Source organism: Ahaetulla prasina, chromosome 1 (genome assembly GCF_028640845.1).
Source record: "Ahaetulla prasina isolate Xishuangbanna chromosome 1, ASM2864084v1, whole genome shotgun sequence".
Classification (NCBI taxonomy): Eukaryota; Metazoa; Chordata; class Lepidosauria; order Squamata; family Colubridae; genus Ahaetulla; species Ahaetulla prasina.
In genome coordinates this window covers 84,549,387-84,572,903 of record NC_080539.1, presented here as the reverse complement: position 1 = coordinate 84,572,903, position 23,517 = coordinate 84,549,387, and the positions used below count along the sequence as shown (strand labels likewise).

At 35.6% G+C, this 23,517-nt stretch overlaps 1 protein-coding gene across 2 annotated transcripts; it reads left to right on the top strand.

Annotated features, from left to right (window-relative positions):
- The first annotated feature begins 1,294 nt into the window (after positions 1 to 1,294).
- On the top strand, positions 1,295 to 20,460 carry TSNAX (translin associated factor X). 2 transcript variants are annotated; one of them, XM_058166532.1, is made up of 6 exons: positions 1,295 to 1,613; positions 4,613 to 4,714; positions 5,212 to 5,326; positions 5,659 to 5,789; positions 16,848 to 16,972; positions 18,722 to 20,460. In XM_058166532.1, the coding sequence occupies exons 1-6, from the start codon at positions 1,439 to 1,441 to the stop codon at positions 19,097 to 19,099; spliced, it is 1,026 nt and encodes a 341-aa protein (XP_058022515.1). In that variant the 5' UTR covers positions 1,295 to 1,438; the 3' UTR covers positions 19,100 to 20,460. The 2 variants fall into 2 exon arrangements, with proteins under 2 accessions (XP_058022515.1, XP_058022508.1); XM_058166525.1 differs by lacking the exons at positions 1,295 to 1,613; positions 4,613 to 4,714; positions 5,212 to 5,326; positions 5,659 to 5,789 and adding exons at positions 5,944 to 7,401; positions 7,899 to 8,013; positions 8,346 to 8,476.
- Positions 20,461 to 23,517: the final 3,057 nt, after the last annotated feature.

The following is a 23,517-nucleotide window of genomic DNA, read 5'->3' as shown; positions in this document are numbered from 1 at the left end:
ATTGGCACTTGGGTGAAGAGGGATTTGACATCAAAGCTCACGAGTAGGTCGCTGGGCTGTAAGTTTTGTTTCTTTATGATATCTATGAACTGGAATGAGTTTTTTACGTGTGAGGCGATGGATTCTGCATAGGGCTGTAGTTGTAGTTGCAACATCAGCCATTTCAAACCCCTCCAATCCATACATGCAGCAGACTGACACCCACTACGAAGATGTAGCATGACCACGAACACGAAGCCAAACAGCAGCAGTGCAGCTCACCAGCTCAAATCCCCCTGCAACTTAGACTAATCTGAGCACAACCAAGCCCCCACCCAAACAGGACACACCCCCAGCCAATCAGAGCACAAAAACCCCCCCATCCAATCAGAGCATAGCCAAGCTCCCAATCAGTTCAAACCCCCACTAGCAGTTAAAAAGGAAGAAACAGCTGCAATCACACATTGCTCCCAGAAGCACGAAGCTGAAGCCTGAAGATGACGAATGAGACTTCGTCGAAACGTCGCCAAGACACTTCCAATTTTACACGGATATATATAGGACAGGAACAGTAGGCACGTTTGTGCGCTTATGCACGCCCCTTATGCTCCTCTTAGGAATGGGGTGAGGTTAATAGTAGTAAGTTTTTGGTTAAAGCTTTTAGGATTGTGGCACTAGGGCTAGGCAAAGCTTAAAATTAACTTGGGAAAACTGCTTTGGAATGTGCAGTATTGCAACTGCTGCATCTGTTTCTGAATGAGCCACTTCTGAAGCTTTCCCTGCAACCCTGGAAGCAGAAAGCACATGAATGCATGTGTGTAATAGTCCCTTTATTATGCATGGATAAGATTTCTTGGTCCATGACTGACTGACTGACTTGACTAATTTTCAGTTTAGAGAACCATATCTATGACTGCTTATTACTATTTTCTTCCTCTTGTATCTCAGTGTTTAGTTTTCATAGTGTACATTATAAGAAATCAACTTTCTAAATATTTAACATTAATCTAGAAACCAAGAAATCTATTTTTTTAAACAATCTAGATCTTTCACTTTCCACAAGTGAAAGCCTCCTTTTAACTTTGATTAACAAACTGTCATAATCGGCATATCTCAAATCCGTAAGTAGTTCAGGCTTCAATTCAGATTCCAGCTCTCATCTCTCCCAATCCAATCCCGAAGTTTTTTTATTCACTGTGCTGTACACGCTTTATCCTAAGAAAAAACTACATTTCCCATAAGGCCTTGCTCGATTAAAAAAAAGTCTTAAAGAAGCCCCCATAGCAAACCGGATATACCTCACACACTAATGCCTGATTAGGGAAATAAATGATTTCTTCATAGCTCCTTTTCTGCCTTGGCAGAGTGGAGAAATTAATCCCAGCGGGGCTCGATTTAACGAAATTAAAGGTTGCTATCAGGGATCGGATTAGACACCCCGAGAGCGGTGGGAAGGCGGATGATTGAGGTCCTGAGAGGTGCGGAGACCAAATTGGAACAAGGGAGCAGCGTCGAATCGCCGTTGAGCGCGCGACACCCCGTTGGCTGCGCGTGTCGGTCGCCGAGGTCAATTCTGACAGACGCGGAGTTGCTGTCTCGGGATCACAGCGCGGACAAGATGAGCAACAAAGAAGGTGGCGTGGGACAAGTGTGTGTGTGTGTGGGAACTCCTCGTCCGAGGAGCAAAATGCAAGGGGCGCGGGGAAGGCCAATGGCTGCCTTTCCTCACCTGGCTGCCTTTCCCAGGCCCTTTATTAGAACCTGGGCTCCTCATTTCATGGCTTCGTTTCAAATACAGGTAGTCCTCGACTTACGACCGCAGTTGAGCCCGCCCTTTCTGTTGCTAAGTGAGGCACTTGTGAAGTGAGTTTTGCCCCATTTTACGACCTTCCCTGTCACAGTTGTTAAGTGAATCACTGCAGTCGATAATTTAGTAACCTGATTTTTAAGCAAATCTGGCTTCCCTGTTGGCTTTGCATGGCAGAATGTTGGGAAAAGGTGATCACAGGACCTTGGGACACAGCAACGGTCACAGACATGAACCAGTTGCCAAGCATCTGAAGTTTGATCACACGATCATAGGGAGGCTTCAAATGTCGTAACTGCGAAAAACGGCCATAAGTCACTTTTTCAGTGCCGTTGTAACTTTGAAAGGTCACTAAATGAACTGTTGTAAGTCAAGGACCACCTGTAATAGAATAACAGAGTTGGAAGGGTGGTCTTATGGTCCAACCCCCAGATCAAGCAGAAGTCCCTATACAGTTAAGAATAATTGGCTGTCCAATATCTTCTTAAATATTAAAAACCTCCAGTATTGGACCACCCATAATTTCTGGAGGCAAGTTGTTCCACCGATTAATTGTTATCACGATCAAGAAATTTCTCTTTTGTTCCAGGTTGGATCTTTGATAAGTTTTCATCCGTTGCTTCTTTTTCCTGCCCTCAGATACTTTGGAAAACAGGTTGTTCCCCTCTTGTTTATGACAGCTCCTCAGATATTGGAAAACTGCTATCATGTCATGGTCCTTCTCTTTGTTAGACTAGACATACCCACTTCCTGCAACCATTCATCATACATTTTAGCCTCCCTTATCTTTGTTCTTCTCTGTACTCTTTTCAAAGTCTCAACATCTTTTTTGTATAGTGGTGACCAGAATTGGACACAGTATTCCAAGTGTGGTCTTACAAGGCAGTATATAGCGATATTAACACTCCACATGATCTTGATACTATTACTTTTTGATGCTGCCTAAGACTCCATTGCCTTTTTTGCCAGCTAAGCACACTGCTGGCTCCTATTTAAGTGGTTGTCCACTAGGACTCCTAAATTCCTCTTGCAGTTACTGTTGTTGAGCTTAGTGCCACCTCTTCTATACCTGTGTATTTGTTTTTCCTTGCCTACTCGTAAGTGTAAAACTATACTTTTCTTCCCCCTGAATTGTATTTTGTTGAATAGAGCCAAGTATTCAAGTCCATCTTTCTGGATCTTTTGAGCCTATCTTCTAAAGTGTTGACTATTCCCCCTAGCTTGGTGTCATCTGCAAATTTCATGAGTCCCCCTTCTATCCCCCCCATCTAATTCATTCATGAAGATGATAGAGCACTTGAGGGCAGCAATGGGGGGAAACTAATCAAGGAGAGAATCAACGTGGAACTAAGGAAAAATTTCCTGACAGTTACAGTAATCAGTGGAATGATTTGCCTCTAGAAGTTGTGGGTGCCCCAACACTGGAAAACTTTAAGAAGAGTTTGGACAACCATTTGTTTGAAATAGTAAAGGATTTTCTGCTTGAGCAGGGGTTGGGCCAAAAGGACCTCCAAGGTCCCTTCCAACTCTGTTATTCTATTATGTTGAATAATTCTGGGTCTAAGAAGAATCTTGGAATACCCTACTGCATGTATATGTACTCCATGTATATGTAATTCCATTATGGCTTATAAATTGAGTGCAGTTTGCCAGCCAGTTACGGATCCATCTGATGGTGATACTATCTATCCGACATTTCTTATCTTACCAAGAAGTAGGTTGTGGTCTACTTTGTCATATGCCTTACTGGTGTCCAAGTATATGATGTCCACAGCATTTTGCTGGTCCACTAATTTAGCCACTTTGTCAAAAATTGCAATATGTTTTATTTGGCACAAACTGTTTTTGATAAACCCATGTTGGTTTCTAATAATAGATTTGCTTTCTTCTGGGTGTTTGCAGTTCTGTTGTTTGATTACCTATCCTATGCTGGTATTCTGCCTTAGTTATGTGTCTCACTTTCCTTTTTTTTATATTTGCCCTTTTTGTCTGCATTTGCTGCATTTTCTTCCCTTCTGTAATCCTATTCTTGTTCTTCCTAATTTTTGTTCCTTGTATTTAATCCCCAGATGGAGTCTAGACATCAGTAACAAGAAAAAAAAAACCCTTGTTGACCTTAAAATGAACACAACCAAATTTCCAAAGGTTGCTTTTTGGCAGGAAGCTCTTGTGCCTGTAACAAGTATGATGAAGCACATCATGTAATGGAAGAGGCAGAAACCCACCATCTGAAATATTCTATTTATATGTACAGTCCAGGAGTTCACATGTCAGAGCATAGCCTTGTTTTTGTTGCTTTTTATTTACACATAAAGCATAGGGCAAGACTGGACAATGTGTACTTCCCCAGAATGCAGATTTTAACAATTCTGTTTTATGGCCATTTCACTTAGAATATGTAGAAGTATTATCTGGAGAGAAACACACATTGTCCATGAAAGTAGGAAAACATGAAATGCAATTAATATTACATTACTTTTATGCTGGTTCAATCAATTGAATGTAATAAATTTTAAAGCAGTTAGCTGACCTTTTGAAACAACCAATATCAGCTGACTATGTTTCCTCATTCTTTTGAATTATAAGTTATGTACGTTATATATGAAGTGCTATCGCCTTGTTTGGCAGTTAGTTCTCGTCTTAAAATACCATGAAATCAAAGTTTCCAGATCAGTAGACTGAATCCAGTATTCAGTACAAAATGGTGAATGGAATTGTGGACAGTTTTCTAGTTTCGCAAATGCCTATGATATGGGCATTTCGGCTATGAAAAGTTGTGAACATTTTTTGAGAACTAATACTTTTTTCAATCTTACACACACACAGGTGGCTTCAGAAAAAGGAAACATGACAGTTTTCCACATGGTCATAGGAGGGAAGAAAAAGATAGCATCAATTTTTCTTCATCCATAATGACATCCTTCAAGAGTAAGTAATTTTAGAGGCCTTAATTGTGGCTCATTTACGTGTATATATGAAGTGATGATATATGTGATTTCTCCATGCAATTCCTTTTAAGCTATGATAGCACCCATTCTGCATCATTTCTATAACAGTACTGTGTTTGAAGTCATGGTTCCAGATGGTTTCTGTGTATGGATTGCTTCATATTGTAAGTGATTACTTCCATAAAAACGGAGAATTGCACTACTTTTTTCTTTGATGTGTGTGAATTGGATACTATTCCTTAAAGGTTTAGTCAGAATTTTTGCAGAAAGAATGAAGTTTATTAAATTATTTAACAAACTATTAACATTCTAAACAGTTAAGCTGTATTTAAACAAAGGTTAAAATATATTTTAGTAGCTTTATGAGTTTCTCAGAACATGTGAAATCTGTTTTTGTACACTTGTATATTTTGTAGAGTTTGCATGTTCATATCTGTATTTCTAATATTGTTTCATATTTATTGAATTCATTTTCAGTGTTTCAACTGGAACTTGATACAAGACATGATAAATATGAAAGACTTGTGAAACTTAGTCGTGACATAACTATTGAAAGCAAAAGGACCATATTCCTACTTCATAGAATTACCAGGCAGGTATCTATGTTTGTCTTTCACATTTCCTAATATATACCATACCTTTTGCTTTGGTTAGATATGCAAAAACAAAAGCATCCTGTAAAAAGTAACATAAAATAAAGAGTTAGGAATGAAGGGAAGAAATTTTTTTAAATATTTTTTTGACTATATAAGTGACCAACATATATTTTGAAATTCTAGTTCTTATAATAGTGTTTGAAAAGGATGAATGTGATAACTTTTAAAGAAAAATACAAAATGATCTGTGTATAGCATATATCATTACTTCTTTGCTGATGTTTTAACAGCAGTCACTTTTTAATTTGATTGTATTCTGTAATCACAGTGCTTCCAATATAGAAGAAATATTAACAGAATCTGAAGTCAAATTAGATCTTGTGAGACAGAAGATAAAACAAGTAGCACAAGAATTGATGGGAGAAGATATGCATCAGTACCATAGAGCTATTTCTCCAGGTATGTGTGAGAAATAAAAAAGCAAAAAAACCTTGCAAATGGGACAATTGTAGATATTTTATCAATCTTGATTTTATTACATTGGGCAACATATTATACTTTTTGATTCTATCACCCAGAGATAATGTTTGTTTCAATTCCATTAAAATAGTAAAGGATTTTCTGCTTGAGCAGGGGTTGGGCCAAAAGGACCTCCAAGGTCCCTTCCAACTCTGTTATTCTATTATGTTGAATAATTCTGGGTCTAAGAAGAATCTTGGAATACCCTACTGCATGTATATGTACTCCATGTATATGTAATTCCATTATGGCTTATAAATTGAGTGCAGTTTGCCAGCCAGTTACGGATCCATCTGATGGTGATACTATCTATCCGACATTTCTTATCTTACCAAGAAGTAGGTTGTGGTCTACTTTGTCATATGCCTTACTGGTGTCCAAGTATATGATGTCCACAGCATTTTGCTGGTCCACTAATTTAGCCACTTTGTCAAAAATTGCAATATGTTTTATTTGGCACAAACTGTTTTTGATAAACCCATGTTGGTTTCTAATAATAGATTTGCTTTCTTCTGGGTGTTTGCAGTTCTGTTGTTTGATTACCTATCCTATGCTGGTATTCTGCCTTAGTTATGTGTCTCACTTTCCTTTTTTTTATATTTGCCCTTTTTGTCTGCATTTGCTGCATTTTCTTCCCTTCTGTAATCCTATTCTTGTTCTTCCTAATTTTTGTTCCTTGTATTTAATCCCCAGATGGAGTCTAGACATCAGTAACAAGAAAAAAAAAACCCTTGTTGACCTTAAAATGAACACAACCAAATTTCCAAAGGTTGCTTTTTGGCAGGAAGCTCTTGTGCCTGTAACAAGTATGATGAAGCACATCATGTAATGGAAGAGGCAGAAACCCACCATCTGAAATATTCTATTTATATGTACAGTCCAGGAGTTCACATGTCAGAGCATAGCCTTGTTTTTGTTGCTTTTTATTTACACATAAAGCATAGGGCAAGACTGGACAATGTGTACTTCCCCAGAATGCAGATTTTAACAATTCTGTTTTATGGCCATTTCACTTAGAATATGTAGAAGTATTATCTGGAGAGAAACACACATTGTCCATGAAAGTAGGAAAACATGAAATGCAATTAATATTACATTACTTTTATGCTGGTTCAATCAATTGAATGTAATAAATTTTAAAGCAGTTAGCTGACCTTTTGAAACAACCAATATCAGCTGACTATGTTTCCTCATTCTTTTGAATTATAAGTTATGTACGTTATATATGAAGTGCTATCGCCTTGTTTGGCAGTTAGTTCTTGTCTTAAAATACCATGAAATCAAAGTTTCCAGATCAGTAGACTGAATCCAGTATTCAGTACAAAATGGTGAATGGAATTGTGGACAGTTTTCTAGTTTCGCAAATGCCTATGATATGGGCATTTCGGCTATGAAAAGTTGTGAACATTTTTTGAGAACTAATACTTTTTTCAATCTTACACACACACAGGTGGCTTCAGAAAAAGGAAACATGACAGTTTTCCACATGGTCATAGGAGGGAAGAAAAAGATAGCATCAATTTTTCTTCATCCATAATGACATCCTTCAAGAGTAAGTAATTTTAGAGGCCTTAATTGTGGCTCATTTACGTGTATATATGAAGTGATGATATATGTGATTTCTCCATGCAATTCCTTTTAAGCTATGATAGCACCCATTCTGCATCATTTCTATAACAGTACTGTGTTTGAAGTCATGGTTCCAGATGGTTTCTGTGTATGGATTGCTTCATATTGTAAGTGATTACTTCCATAAAAATGGAGAATTGCACTACTTTTTTCTTTGATGTGTGTGAATTGGATACTATTCCTTAAAGGTTTAGTCAGAATTTTTGCAGAAAGAATGAAGTTTATTAAATTATTTAACAAACTATTAACATTCTAAACAGTTAAGCTGTATTTAAACAAAGGTTAAAATATATTTTAGTAGCTTTATGAGTTTCTCAGAACATGTGAAATCTGTTTTTGTACACTTGTATATTTTGTAGAGTTTGCATGTTCATATCTGTATTTCTAATATTGTTTCATATTTATTGAATTCATTTTCAGTGTTTCAACTGGAACTTGATACAAGACATGATAAATATGAAAGACTTGTGAAACTTAGTCGTGACATAACTATTGAAAGCAAAAGGACCATATTCCTACTTCATAGAATTACCAGGCAGGTATCTATGTTTGTCTTTCACATTTCCTAATATATACCATACCTTTTGCTTTGGTTAGATATGCAAAAACAAAAGCATCCTGTAAAAAGTAACATAAAATAAAGAGTTAGGAATGAAGGGAAGAAATTTTTTTAAATATTTTTTTGACTATATAAGTGACCAACATATATTTTGAAATTCTAGTTCTTATAATAGTGTTTGAAAAGGATGAATGTGATAACTTTTAAAGAAAAATACAAAATGATCTGTGTATAGCATATATCATTACTTCTTTGCTGATGTTTTAACAGCAGTCACTTTTTAATTTGATTGTATTCTGTAATCACAGTGCTTCCAATATAGAAGAAATATTAACAGAATCTGAAGTCAAATTAGATCTTGTGAGACAGAAGATAAAACAAGTAGCACAAGAATTGATGGGAGAAGATATGCATCAGTACCATAGAGCTATTTCTCCAGGTATGTGTGAGAAATAAAAAAGCAAAAAAACCTTGCAAATGGGACAATTGTAGATATTTTATCAATCTTGATTTTATTACATTGGGCAACATATTATACTTTTTGATTCTATCACCCAGAGATAATGTTTGTTTCAATTCCATTAAAATATTTGGATAAAGGAATTTATAAAATTGATTTAGGGAGAGGCTTTGCATTGTACAGAAATCAGTTACAATTGTTGTGAGCTAGCTAATTAGTGGGTTAAACCTTAATTTCTGTTGTACCTATTTTTAGTTTAAAATTCTACTATTTTATGTTATATAATCAAAGAGATGCAAAAAAAAAAAAGTCCCCAGAATATTTATTTAATTATTTAAAAGACATATATTTCTGTCCATGTTGTAAATCACAACTCTGGGTAACTCATAACAATAAAATGGGCCGTAATAGCTCAGGCTGGTAAGAAGCCTGTTATTAGAACACAGTAACCTGCAATTACTGCAGGTTCAAGCCCGGCCCGAGGTTGACTCAGCTTTCCATCCTTTATAAGGTAGGTAAAATGAGGACCCAGATTGTTGGGGGGGCAATAAGTTGACTTTGTAAATATACAAATAGAATGAGACTATTGCCTTATACATTGTAAGCCGCCCTGAGTCTTCAGAGAAGGGCGGGATATAAATGTAAATAAAAAAAAAAACTACAACAGTAATAAAAAAAAACCAAAGATAATAAACCAGGCACCTGATCTATAATTTTTAGTCCAACAAACAATGAAATCCTCGGGCTCTATCTTTTCTCTTGGGGAGAAAATCAACCCTTTATGGTTTTTTGGAAACTCAATGTGTGGAAGCCTGCTAGATGTCAGACAGAGAGAGGCAGCTATGGAAAAAGGATGTTTCCTGAGTCCCACCAGATTTAAGATATGAGACCTGGAGTGTCCCCATTAGGCCACTCTAGCCTAATAGAGTGGGCAGATGGTATCGGGGTGAAGCCATTCTATAAATAACCTGGCCTCATGCCATGCAGAGTTTTAAAAGTAATAAGCAAAAACTTGCATTGCACCTGGAAAGAAATTAGAAACCCAAAGCCACTCCATCTAGCCAGGCTTGAGTTGGAGCTAATTTCTCCTTATCCAGACTCTCACAGGACCTGGGTCAACACTAAAATAATGCTACCTTGGGTAGAGAAAGGAAACTGGGCATCATCAGCATACTGTACCTCACCCAGCGGTTTTATATAGATTTTAAAGAGGAACACTGAGAGTCCTGAGGTACCTCATATTGCAGGAACCTAGGGCTTGACCCCCTCAAAAAAATACGGACTGGAACAAAAGCCAAACAAATGAATTGTACAATGCAAGGAATGTGGGATGCCTCTGGTGAGTGGGGAAGATCCTGGGAGTATTGGTGCAGTCTGCACATGAGTGCCTCTCTCTCTCAAGCTGAAAATCCTGCTTGAATTTTGGCAGGGAGGATTTTCAGCTCCTGACTGGAGCCTCCCAGGGAGCTTCTCCCCCAAGGCCCCCTGCAATCCTTACCTGGGACTGTCTGATTAATGACAGCCACTGGGACTGCCAGGATTGTGGTTGCTGAGCAAAGCAGTCCTGGCAGTCATATGACATCTCACTTAATGACCACTCCATGGGATTCTGGCCCTAATTGTGGTAGTTAAGTGAGGATTATTTGCATAAGAAAGAAATACATAGACATGATTCAACAGTGCTCACCTATTTAATGCTACAAAAGGAAACAGCTTCTCACAAATAAAACCCAGGTCCACAATTCAATTTGATACAGAATTACTAATGACACAGCAATTATTTCAGTTTGCTTTATATTTTTAATTTTGTAAAAGACAGTAGATTAGAAATGGGTTCAGCCAATTTCAAAAAATCCGGTCAAATTTTAATAAAGTACCAGTACTACAACTTTTATACTTGGTAGAAAATGGTATGGTTAGGTGTTATCAATATATAGCTTCTCACTATATTTTAATAATTTAGTGATACTATTAAATGTTAGCACTTTATAATAAAATTATACAACATTCAGTAAGCTCATTATCAGGAGAAGGGCACCTTTTCCAATTTAAACTGTGTGAATACTTCAGTAAGAAAGAATGCAATTATTTTAATTCTTGGAATTCTTACAAAGTACTGTATTTCTTCAAATATTTTGTAGGATTTGAACGGTTGTATAATTAGAACAATGAATAAGAAATACGGAAATAACACCTCTATATTGTTTCAGTAATTCCACAGAGAGCAAGATAATGGCATTCCACAGAAATTCTTAGAAAAGTAAATTTGGGAAAGCATAATTATCCAAACTACCAGAACTAAATGAGTCTGGAACTTAATTCCTTTGGTAAGCAGTAGAGTGCTTACAACAAATCCAAGGATTTTTAGGCAGGAGTTAAAAGGTCACATTCTTAGGCAGTTTTTCCCAAACCATCAGTAGAATCATTTCAAGAAATGTGGAAGCATTTACTGTTTGGTGGTTTCATATGTAGCTTGAGCTCCAACATAAGGTTTTATCTAAATTGTAATCACAACTGTATCAAATAAGTTAGTATTGATGAATGAACCTCCAGAAGTTTAGGGACATAATTGATTTCTACTCTAAAGTTTGTAGATAGATTGTAGATTATGCATAAATTTCTGTGTGTACACTTATTACTGTGCCATCATACAAGATACGAGGCTTTTGCTGAGGATTTGAAGTCTAATAAAACAGGGCTCATGAAAGAAAGGGCACTTGGAAAAAAGAGAAATAACATGTCAGATCTCAACTAGAAGTAGCCAAGGAAGATCTTAAACAAAAAGGAATAAGTAGATCAATTTTTATATCATTTTTTAAAAAAATAAACAGATCACTAAGGAAAGATTGTTATAGGCCATTGAGGCATAAAAGTAAAATCCACAAATAAAAAATACAGCACTTGGAAGATGAAGCTTCAGAATATTTTAGGATGAAAAGGATAGTGAAGGAATATACAGACATTTAAAAAATAAAGTTTGTGCTTTAGCATTTAGGTCTAAGTAACTGCTGAAAGGAATTTGTTTTGCTATTACTCATAATCCAGCTAAATAACATGTGGTACCAGGACCTAATACAGTTTCTGGTTTTCTACCATAGCCCAATGAGCCCTTTACAGCTACTTCTCAATGAATGGCTTGCTTACTACCATATTTGGACATAAAATTATAAATAAATCTTCAACCTTTCATCAGAGTTGTAAGAAGTCATAGCAGAAAGAGAAGTTTGCAATAAGATTAACATCAAAGTTGTTCCAACCGGAAATCTACGTTTTGAGGCAGTCTTAAATACCAGTGTCTTTTGCAGTGCTATCCATCTAAATGCAGCTGAAACTAAACATTTTAATTTGCTAGAATCTGTCCATGCAAAGTTTCAGCTGTTATCAGGATCGTTTCCCTATAAGTGGCTGTTGCTTTGCTAGCTGCTGGCTTTTTCCTTTCTTTATGCATGTATTTCTAATTTCAGGTCAGTGATCTACATTGTGCTTGGGAATGGAAATGCCGATATTTGGTCTTTCAGTACCAGTATTGTGTTTAGTTCCTCAGGGTCTGAATTGTTAGGTTTATTACCTTGATCCTCTTTTGAGAAAGACCTTGTCTCGTGATGATACTCTGGTTGCTTTCAGACATTTTAATTGCTTAGAAAAGACAAAGAGAATATTGAGAATCATATTAGTAGACAAGGATAAAGATCTCATTGTGAACGGATAGTGACATCCAAAGATTCCACAGTGTTTGAGTGGAGAGAAAAAGACCAGTCTTAAATAAAAAGTATTAAAAGAGATACTGTACAGAATTTTTTGGTTTAAGCATTCATTTGTTTTAATATTGCAATATGATATTATTTTAATACTTAATTTCTGTGAGTTGGGCTTGACTCCTGGTTCCTGTATGGATTGTTTTTCACTATTATCTTTATAGTGGTTTATTATCTTTGTTTTTCACTTATCTTATCTTTAGCCAGTATTTTTAAGTACTTGGTTTTATTTCTCCCATTTCCAATAGGTCATTTGCAAAAATCTTCTACTGCAAATGATCACTTGATAACAGCAAAGAATAAAAGTTTTTGTATGCTATCTAATGGTTGTCTGGATGTTTGTACTGTGGCATATGTATGGCAGCCCAGTCAACACATGCATGCTTACAGAGTGGTATCCTTAAACAGGCATAAATACAATATTTTATAAAGTTCAAGATAAATATTTCAAAATATTCTTATCCTGTTGCTTTTACATTTCCTAGAATGTTTTTTTGCTGGAGGCAGCAATGTAATATTTCAAATAAGTTTTTGAAATCATTCTTTCAAATTGTTAAAGGAGCAGAGTAGTTAAACTATACGTGTTGCTGAAATTATTTTGTGGGCCATCTGAAGCATCAAAAAGCTTCTATTTTGTACTGTTTGCAAAGAAAAAGTTGTTGCTTTTTTTGGAAAATAAGCATTTAAAAATTTTGACTTCAGCAGTTTTAGCACTAACTTTTAATGAATAGTATTTAAATTTTAATGGTCAGCAAGCACAGCAAGATGATATTGTACTTCAGATATGTTGTATAGTTCAGTACCCATTTTATGATATAGCACTGAAACATAATCAGAACAATTGTAGGATTTTAGTGACATGCTGAACAAAAGCACCTGAAGATCTTAACTTTGTACATCCTAACTACCGTAAATTAATTGTATTGTTTTATTTTATTTATATTTTATCAAAAATGGTGTAACAATAAAGGTTAAAGAATTGAATAATCTATTTAATTTTTTTTAATATAGTTACAGTAGTGACTGTACAAAAAAAATCTTAACAAGGATATACAAAGGTTGAGTGTAATAATCATATCTCTATAAATAGAAGTGCCATAAATATGATTCCTGGGAATATTGTTTGGCGTTGGTTGTTACGAAATGCTTTTTTTGGGGTTACTCCAAGCCACTGTTCTTTGACTTAAAGATAAAATAATTCTGGCAAAGCACTAAAGAAGTTCCACTTTTTCCCTCATTAAGACCAGTGCTAATGGCATGCAGAACATTTCCCCTAAGGATACTCATATGAGCTCAAATGCTGAGTATAGTACTAATAATTGAACAATAACAAAAATGATGACTGTTTTCTACACATTTCTTAAAGTACAGATTGTCCCAAGGGATAATTAAACAAGCAAACAAAGATGCACTGAAATAACTAGTTAAAAAACAAAGGCAGACCAACTTTTGCACATTGTTATTGTTATCTTTTTTGTGGTTACTTTTGAAGTATGTTTGCAATACAAAAAAAATATCTCTTTCCTCCTATGTAAAGGATACATATCCTTTGGAATATGTGAACAATTTGGCTTTAAAACTGAAATAGTGGTAGGCAAATGCTGTGTATTTTGCACAGTAGTTGCTTTTGTTATTCTAATAGTGTTACACTGGTTGAAAGTTAATTTTATTTAATAAAGGGAATTTCCCATATACTTCAATTTAATGCCTTACATTAAAATAAGACTCTTCCTTAATATAAATATCCTTTATCATAAAACATATGTGAATAAAGTGTGAAGATTACTATTTAGAGTTGAATTTTGTTTTTGGATATTCTATGCTTGTTTAGTTGGAAGTAAATCCTACCAAGATCAATAGAAACTCTGTTTTGTAGTTAGTATGCATATGATTTTACCTATATAGCCTTATATGTCTTCCATAATCCATCAAACACTATTATTATGCAGCACAAAGTATAAGAAGAACATAGTCTAAAAGTTGATACAGGGAGAACAGCAGAGGGAAATTGCCAATATAATTGAGCAGGAAATTGCGTTGTGTGTTTGAATTAGAGAATAACATAAAAATGGGATTTTTTCAAGGTTTCATGAAAAGTGTCACACAAGGTTCTTTAGTAAGCCACTCACATGATCAGAAAAGGAGAAAGAGCAGAAGACATTTGAAAAGTCTGTTGTGGAGCTGAAGAAATAGAGATTTAGGCAAGGATATATTATGATAGAAGAGAAAAAGATGAATGGCTTCTGAAAGTAAGCATTGCTACGTCATGAAGAGGTTTATGGAACGGTATACTATTTGTAGGGGAGAATGATAAATAGCCCAGCCTGGATTAAGATCAGAAAATAGAGAAGTTATAGAAATAGAAAAGAAATTATAATTTAAAGATTTAGTGGTGACTGACAAACACAGCAGGTGAATCTGGGTCTTTTTAACAAAACAAAACAAATCAGGATACAAGTTGCTTACATTAAGAAACAGTGACTCTCCTGGTCACATGACCCAGAACACAGCTACTATAATGTCGGGGCGGGGAATCCAGTCTGCTTTCCTTACCCTTCAGCATAATATTGGAAATTGTAATCTGGATCAAGGCTAGCTCTGATTCCATCCTTAGGAAAACTCCTTGAAAACTAAACAGAACAGAATCCAACTTGTTTGGGGGGCAGGGGAAGCTGGCAAAAGAAAGATTGAGTATAAAAAAAGAGCTGAATCTGGCTAGGGCTTACAGAGCAAAACATTCCAGAAAATAATGGTGGAGCCCTACAAGAGACACAGTTGGGCAGAAGATTGGATTGTTGCCAGCTGCTCCATCCCAAGTCATGTGACCAGTCATGTCATGTGACCAGAAGACCCTATTCTGTTTTCTACTGCACACATACCAAACAAAAAAGATGTAAGCAGAACAAAATATAAATACTTCCTACCATGACTTCTCCAGCGGCATTGGAAAGAATTCTAGAATCGTACTCTGCATGTTTTCCCTATTTGTTTATATGTTAATCTTATATTTTAAAAGAGAAATTTTAAGTTGGATAGGGGAAGTTGGGGGGGTGAAGTTGGATAATATAAAATGCACACATATTGATTCAATGTATCTTAAAGGTGTCTCCCTTCTAAATCCTCATTGCTAAGGAACTGTATAAAAGCTGCCTTATAAACTACTCACTTCCCAGCAGTAAGATTCCTGAGTAATTTTTTTCTTGGAAACAACCCAAAACTAAAAGCAGGAAGATGTTGTTGGATGAAATAGTGAAGTGGGATAGGGATTTTTTTTACCACCTTGGGGATTATTTGTGAAAGTAACGGATGTCCTTCCATTAAAACTACAATGTATTTAAAACATCCTTTTACCTGCTTAGCAAAACCACCTTTTGTCAAGGTCTTGGGTCATTTTAAATGTTATTCCAAGCTGCTTTTTGTGGAAAACCTCTGAAAGGCACATATTTAATGTCAAACATTTATTGTAAGAAAGATGCTGTTAAAATAAATCTCAATGTAATCTAGGGATTAATGTGTGTAGAATATGGACCATCTATTTTTCTTTTAATTATGGGAACAACTTTTAATGTTCATGCAGCATCTCTATCCATGAGCTGTACTGGTTTCCAGTAAGTGTATGTAATGCAAGGTGCTGGTTACTACCTTTAACATTATGCGAGGCATAGGATTGGCTCTCAAAGTATTGGCCTTCATTTGTCATTTAAACATTGCTGTCTTATGGGACCTGGAAAGCATGCCTTTTCAGTGGCTGCTCTTGTGCTTTGAAACAATCCTTCTCCTCCCACACGGCCAACTAGCCCCAACCTTGCTGGCCCTTAAAAAGTGTTTCCCTCAGGAATTGGGGTCTAATTGAATAGAGCCCCATGTCCTATTTATTTTTATCGTATACTGACTGAGTCACATTGTTTGATTTTGGTGATACATAAATGTTTGAAACAAACACATCCTGTTTTTCTATTTTTAATTCAATGCAGTCATGACATATAGCATTACTTATTCTCCAATGAATCCCTCACATTTTAAATTGTTTCTTATGTATAGATTATATCTTTAGAAAAATGCAAGGGCAACTATCAATGGGCATCTATCTACAGAGTATAAAGATTCAGATAATTAAATGTGTATTTATAAAAACAAACTGAATAAATTGAATTTTATTATATTTTTATGTTCCTAAATTAAGAATTGAAGACCAGCATTTTTTTTCAAGAACTGAAAATACATGCAGCAATTTATGTTGACCATTTTTCCATAGATTAATTCTCCCCTTAATCTCATGTTCTCTATGTTTGAAAATCTTTCAGTCATGTTGATTTTATTTCCAAGATACTTTACTTTATTAGCTAGGGTAGAGAGAAACAAACATTTGGATAGTATGCCGTTCCAAGAATCACTGCAGTAAAGGCTTTAGAATATTAATCATTGCAACTAAAATTGTCATATGCATAATCTAAAAGACTCTCCAATGCATTACCTAAAAAAGTCTGCATCAGTCAAAAAGTGATTAAAAGCTGACATCCCTAAAATATTACTTAAACTCTTTTATGGTGAATCTTTATAGGATAATATATTTTACATATTTCCATGTCAACCAGGTCTTCAAGAGTATGTGGAAGCTGTTTCATTTCAGTATTTTATCAAAACCCGGTCATTAATTAGCTTAGAGGACATCAATAAACAACTGATATTTACAGAAGAAAATAAAGAAGAGGAAAGGAAGGTACTATAAATAATCTTGTCTATACAATTTTCACAAGTCATTCATCATTTCTAAATGGATATTATAAAGAATAATAGAGGATGGACAATATGCCAATGATGTGATCATGAAAAATCTCCTTGTGTTCCCACTTCCTGAAAGTCTTCTTTTCTTCTTTTGTCACCCCTTTTCAGAAGTGGTTTGAAAATCCTCACTTTTTTCATTTGGGGTCAGGGAAAAACGGAAATTTGCACTTCTGTTATCAGAAACATCTTTTTATTTTGTGACTATTAGCATAACCTTGGGCTGTTTTCCTTTAAAATACGACTGAGGAATAGAAGAATAGCAGCACTGGGAATATATTAGGAGTGTGCAGCTGATATTGTGGTCCTGTGACAGATAGAATGAAGAAAAGGTTTCTTTAGGGGAATGTCTGTAGTATTGGAAACCTGACCTGCAAGAATTTCTTTTTCTCAATTTAATTTCTTTTTTTCATTTGAAGGTTGGAATTATTTTTCCATTTACGAAATTGGCTTTTTAAAAAGCTTATACGGCTATACTAGGGTACTATATCTGGAGTCCAAAATTACAGGAAACTCTAATTCTTTTCTGCCATCCCATTGTACTCATCAGCCCTGATATGGACTCTCTAGATTACCGTAGCTCCAGGCATTCCACTAAGGAGCAGCCATGCAGTGTTAGGCTAGCTGGCAGCTACTTGTCCTTTCCTCTGTTCAAAATGAGTACCCTTCTTCCATTACTTGTAGATCTTGGCAGAAGGAGTTCTCAGCTTCTCATTTCTTTTCTGAAGGGTTTTTTAGCCCTTCACATTTGAGATGTCTAGTCAATCAGATCTTGCTGCTTAAAAACTGCAAATATCTATTCAAATGTTTCTCAACCTTGGCCTTTAAGTTGTGGGGACTTCAACTTCCAGAATTTCCCAACCAGCCAGCAAATTTCCATTCTTCTTTAGCCTCTTCCTATATTGGCTCATGTAAACTGCTTCCGTGAAATTGACAAATTGTTGAACTTGCATGTGCCTAAGTGTCTGCCAAAGTGACCAGTTTCTTGAGATATGGCAATCTTGCCCTCAGTTGATCCTTGGATAAAGAGTGCATCTTGAGGATCTTGATAAATTTTATGGGTCTTTGTTGATTAAGGAATTATTTTTTTAGTTCAGTTCATTAAACTGTGAAAGCAAACAGCAATATATATTAGTTTATTACACAGTGATGGTGATAAATATATAGTAGTGGCAAACTATTTATGGTTTTCAAATAGAAATAGTGCAAAGTAGAAATAGAAGATACACACACATCACACACACACACATCATGTGCAGCTTCTCTTTGATTTAGAGACTGGCATCTTGCCAGCTGAAGAATTAATGAATAAGAAGTTTCCATAAAAATTACTGCAATAATTCTTTCCTAACTGAACTATTTGTTACTGCTTGGCTAGCCATAATATAAGACTTATCCGGTTTGGAGATGATTTTTGATGCCATGTAATTGTTGATGACAAAGGAAATTTACTATGTAAAAAGATATTAATATGCTATTAATATTATGCCACCCAAAATAGAGTTCACTTGGGACCAGTGTAAAAGAGATGAAAATTGCAAGTCTTCCACAAGGGAAGTCACCCATTAAAAAGTTCCAAAGCAAGGCCAACTTTTTTCTAAAATTGTTTTTGTTAATTTCCTGAACTGTTTTACAAATTGAACTTTCTCTCTGTAATAAACTGTTTTGTATTCTGTTGTATTACTAGCCATCTTCAGATTCTCCTAATAAGGAAAACAACACGTGGAACATAAAAGTGACACCTGTGGATTACCTTCTGGGAGTGGCTGATCTAACTGGAGAATTGATGCGGATGTGTATTAATAGTGTTGGCAATGGTGATATAGATACTCCATTTGAGCTGAGTCAGTTCCTGTGTCAGATTTATGATGGCTTTTCTTACATTGGTAATACTGGACCGTATGAAGTTTCTAAGAAGCTCTATACTTTGAAACAGAGCTTAGCTAAAGTGGAGAATGCTTGTTATACACTGAAAGTCAGGGGTTCTGAGATACCAAAGCATATGCTAGCTGATGTGTTCTCCAGTAAAGCAGAAATAATTGACCAAGAGGATGGGCTTTCTTAAGCATACTGGGAACCTCACAACATACAAATCAAGAACTACAGGATCAGAGCAAAGCCAAGCCCTGGATTTGCTTATCAGAATCTTCGCCATAATTCATGTGTTATGAAAATCTTTGCCATAATTCATGTTTTATGAATAGCTGAAGTAGAATATGTTGTATTATAAAACTGTTATTGTGTAATGATTTAACATGCCCCCCCCAGCTTATCACCCAGTGAAAATGTTGATTATATACAGGGACCACTTCTTATATTCTCTTCTTTAGTATTGTGGGCATACTGCAGGTTACTTTAAACCAGGTACCAGTGAAGGATCATAGTCCATAACATACATGCAATATGATAACAATTTGCTTTGTTTCATTGTTGCTATTATTTAAGTGGTTCAAATCTTTGACTGTTCAGAATGTCCTGGTGTTAAAATTTACATGTGCGTTTTTAAATGACTGAAGAGAAACGTTAATTGAATGGGAAAGAATCTAGGAAAAGCTAACAAGTTTAGCTTATCTTATTCTTTGGATACTTTCGTAGTATACCTTTTTATGTATCGCAATGTTGAGTTTTTATAGGTAAGTTGGTACTAACACCTTGCAAATTAAGCCAAGCAAAAGCAGATATCTTGTAAAGAGTTTTAACATAACTAGAATCAGTGGGTATACCCAGTTACAGTATACTCTGGAAGGATTTGGAAGATAATGCTTGAGAAAATAAATGACAAAAAATATTTGAAATATAGTTTAAAACTGAAGTTGACAGAATTTGTAAATTATGTATCTGTCCTATGTATGTTCTTTAAAGGATTATGATATTGTTTTGTGTATTTAGTTAATCTCTTGCTTCAGATTCTTGATTAGCCACTCCAGCTTAGACTTTAACTTCCTTTCTGTGAACAGAATAGAATTAAATTTATAGAACAGGCTTTCCTGCTTCCCTTTTCTCTGTATAGCCCTGTATCTCTTGTAAATCTGTTCCTGAGAACAGGGAACTCTTGAGCATAGTGTGGAATAACTTATAAAAGGCCTGGTTGGTAGAAATTCCTTGTACGAATGTAAGAATTCAGGATCCAAGTCATTGTGTTCTGCGGGAAATGTAAACATAAAAGTAGGTGAGGATCCAGGCTCTCCACTATACACAAACACATTGAATTTCCTACCACAGTTCTTCCATGTTTTTATATTGCGGATATTAAGCATGGTCTATTTTCAGATACATGATATAGTACAGCAGTATTTTGCCACCTTTTTAAGAATTACCAGATTTCTCATATGATAAAAATTTAGAAAGCAGTCTTTTCCTCCCATTATAAGGCTTAATGATGTTTCTACATTTTTATATAATAAAGGCATCTTGTAAAAGTATTAATTATTTGGCATTTGTTTTTTTCTGACTATATTTTTTTCTTATCATACTTTAATGAGAGGAAACTTGGTTCGCCAGTTGCGTCCCTTCCTTGACCGGGATGCCTTATGCACGGTCACTCACGCTCTGGTTACGTCTCGGCTGGATTATTGCAATGCTCTCTACATGGGGCTGCCCTTGAGGTGCACCCGGAGGCTGCAGTTAGTCCAGAATGCAGCTGCGCGAGTGGTAATGGGAGCCGCTCGAGGCTCCCACGTAACACCTCTGCTCCGTAGTTTGCACTGGCTTCCTGTGGTCTTTCGGGTGCGCTTCAAGATCCTGGTTACCACCTTTAAAGCGCTCCATGGCTTAGGACCCGGGTACTTACGAGACCGCCTGCTGTTACCGTATGCCTCCCATCGACCCGTACGCTCTCACAGAGAGGGCCTTCTCAGGGTGCCGTCCGCCAAACAATGTCGGCTGGCGGCTCCCAGGGGTAGGGCCTTCTCTGTGGGAGCACCGACGCTCTGGAACGAACTCCCCCCTGGCTTACGTCAAGTTCCTGATCTTCGGACCTTCCGTCGTGAGCTAAAAACATACTTATTTATTCAAGCAGGACTGGCATAAATAGTGATTTTAAATTGGGGTTTTAGAGATTTTAAACATTTGTAAATTTTTTAATTTTTAAATTATCGGCCATTTATTAATAGTTTCTTTTAATTTCTTTTAATTGTATATACTCTGTATTTTATTTCGGCTGTACACCGCCCTGAGTCCTTCGGGAGAAGGGCGGTATAAAAATCTAATAAAACTAAAACTAAAACTAAAACTAAACCATTTCTTCTATGATACTTTTCAGTTTGCCACATAGTAAACTTGTATGTAATTATTTTTTTTTGCACACAAATTAAAATTTCTAATTGTAATGTTGCTCTAAATCCTCATAATTTTGGGTCAGCTTGCTTTCAGTGTAAAAGAGGTATTTCCAGTTCATTGCTTGTTGAGTTTGTAATACATTATTTGGAGAGATCAAAAGAAAAACTTTTGTTTGATTTTTAATGGGTCAGAAGCATCCATGATTCCTTCTTTAGCCCTTACAAGTTTCCCTGCTGAAGTTTTACCCCATCCTCAAAGGGATGGTGGCAGTAGCACATTGCAAACAAAATGTCAAAACTTAGTATCTTTACAGAAATGCCTCTTTACGTCCTCTCATAGATTCCATAAGCAATATTAGAAATGAAAATGGGGGTAACTGCAGTCAGGTGCTTTGTTTTGAAATCTGCCATTTATCAGAAAAAAGACAAATAGTGTGCTATGGAGGAAAAATGCTGTTTTGGGGTCTAAAGGGTGTAATGATCAATCGCTTTGTCAATTTGTTTTCTGGAAAACGTTTTTTGTGTCTTGATACGTCCACCAAATTTCCAAATTGCTCGCTGACTCAAAAATTTGTTCTACTCAAGTATTAGGTTATCTGAAATTCATTTACCTAGGCAGTAGTTAATTGTCTAGGCATAATTAACCATTGATTTCCTGAATATGATGTTCTCTAGATATGTTGTATTAAAAACTGATCAGTCACTGCTAACATGGCTAAAAACATGCTAGATTGATAGGTGCTGCAATCTACTTTGTACGAGCCATCAGACCGAGATTGATAGTCTAAAACTTATGTAGAAATTGGGAAATTGAAATTGTTCTCTGATGTGATGAGCAAACATTCTTTATGGAACGATGTGGTCTTTGGAAAAAGAAAGACAATTATATAGAATTGCCTATCTATAGAGATTCTCAGTCATCCACATCATGGTTGACCCTTTTGCTTTTCAAAAGGCCACTGGATTTTGTTTTTCCTTGAAGATTTTTTGCTTCTGACTGAAGAAGAACTGAAGAAACTGCTTGGATGAAAAGTGAAACGTCTTTCAGGAAAAACAAAAGTCCAGATGCCTTTTGAAGAATATAGGATTACCTGAAAAATTTGTTCCATATATATTACTCATGTTTGATTATTGCCTCCATATTTGTAAAATATTCTTGGTGCTCTCCATTCAATCTGTTCAGGAGTTTCCATAATACAAGTTGATCACTATTAGTAATAGCTATGGAAAAGCATCAAGCTTTCCTAGAAATACACCTGTTACATATGCCTGCATCTGTGATCAAAACAATAGTTGAAAGAAAGTGGGTGTTTAAAAATAATTTTTGAAGTGCTTAATAAACATAAAAAAGCTAAGTCAAACTAAACAAGAAGAAAATAGAACAATAAAAATGCAGAAAATGCAGGAAAAAGATACCAGGAAAAAAGATAACAAAAGTAATAATACAGGGCTTTAAACTTTCACACATTATCTTTTCATGGACCATAACAATACCTTTTCATCCTTTTTTGAAGTTACAAATAATAAAAACTCCTCTCTATAGCTTTTTATCAATACGCAATCCAAAAATCAGTTTTTTGCTCCTAATTCAGCCAAAGGTTCCTTAGGGGTTACTATGAATGTCAAACAAATGGTTTATCCCTGGTCAAATAGTCCAACTTTTTATTCCTCTTTGCACAATCTTGACATTTAAGCCATTCCAATGGCATCGCAAGATTTCATCTTTCATCACTCTTTGGTATTTAAAAGAAGTCTTCAATGCTTTCACCAACCTACTTTGTAAATCCCATAAAGAGGCACATAAAATGTCTTTTTTATTCTTTTTTTTTTTCAATTTAACTTTTTTATTAATTTATCGAAATATAAAATACAAAGAAAAAAATATGGAAAAGTAAGAGAGGAAGGGAAAAGGAGTATAGTGTAACGGCAGAAGAAAAAGAAAAAAGGACCAACTTCCAATTCTCTTTGGCACAGTCGAAGGTAACATTACAACTACAACTTTTTGCTTTTACACAGCAGTATGTGCAAGCCATTTCTATAACAATAAGCCTGTCTAGTTTACAAAAACAGAATCAAATTTTAACTTTTACTGTCTAGTTCTGTCTAGTTACTGTCTCATGTCCATTTGTAACCTTCATCAAGCCCCAGTTCCTGAAATTCTGCTTCAGTTGTTTCTTATGAGTGTATTATTTATTTTTCTTTTTAA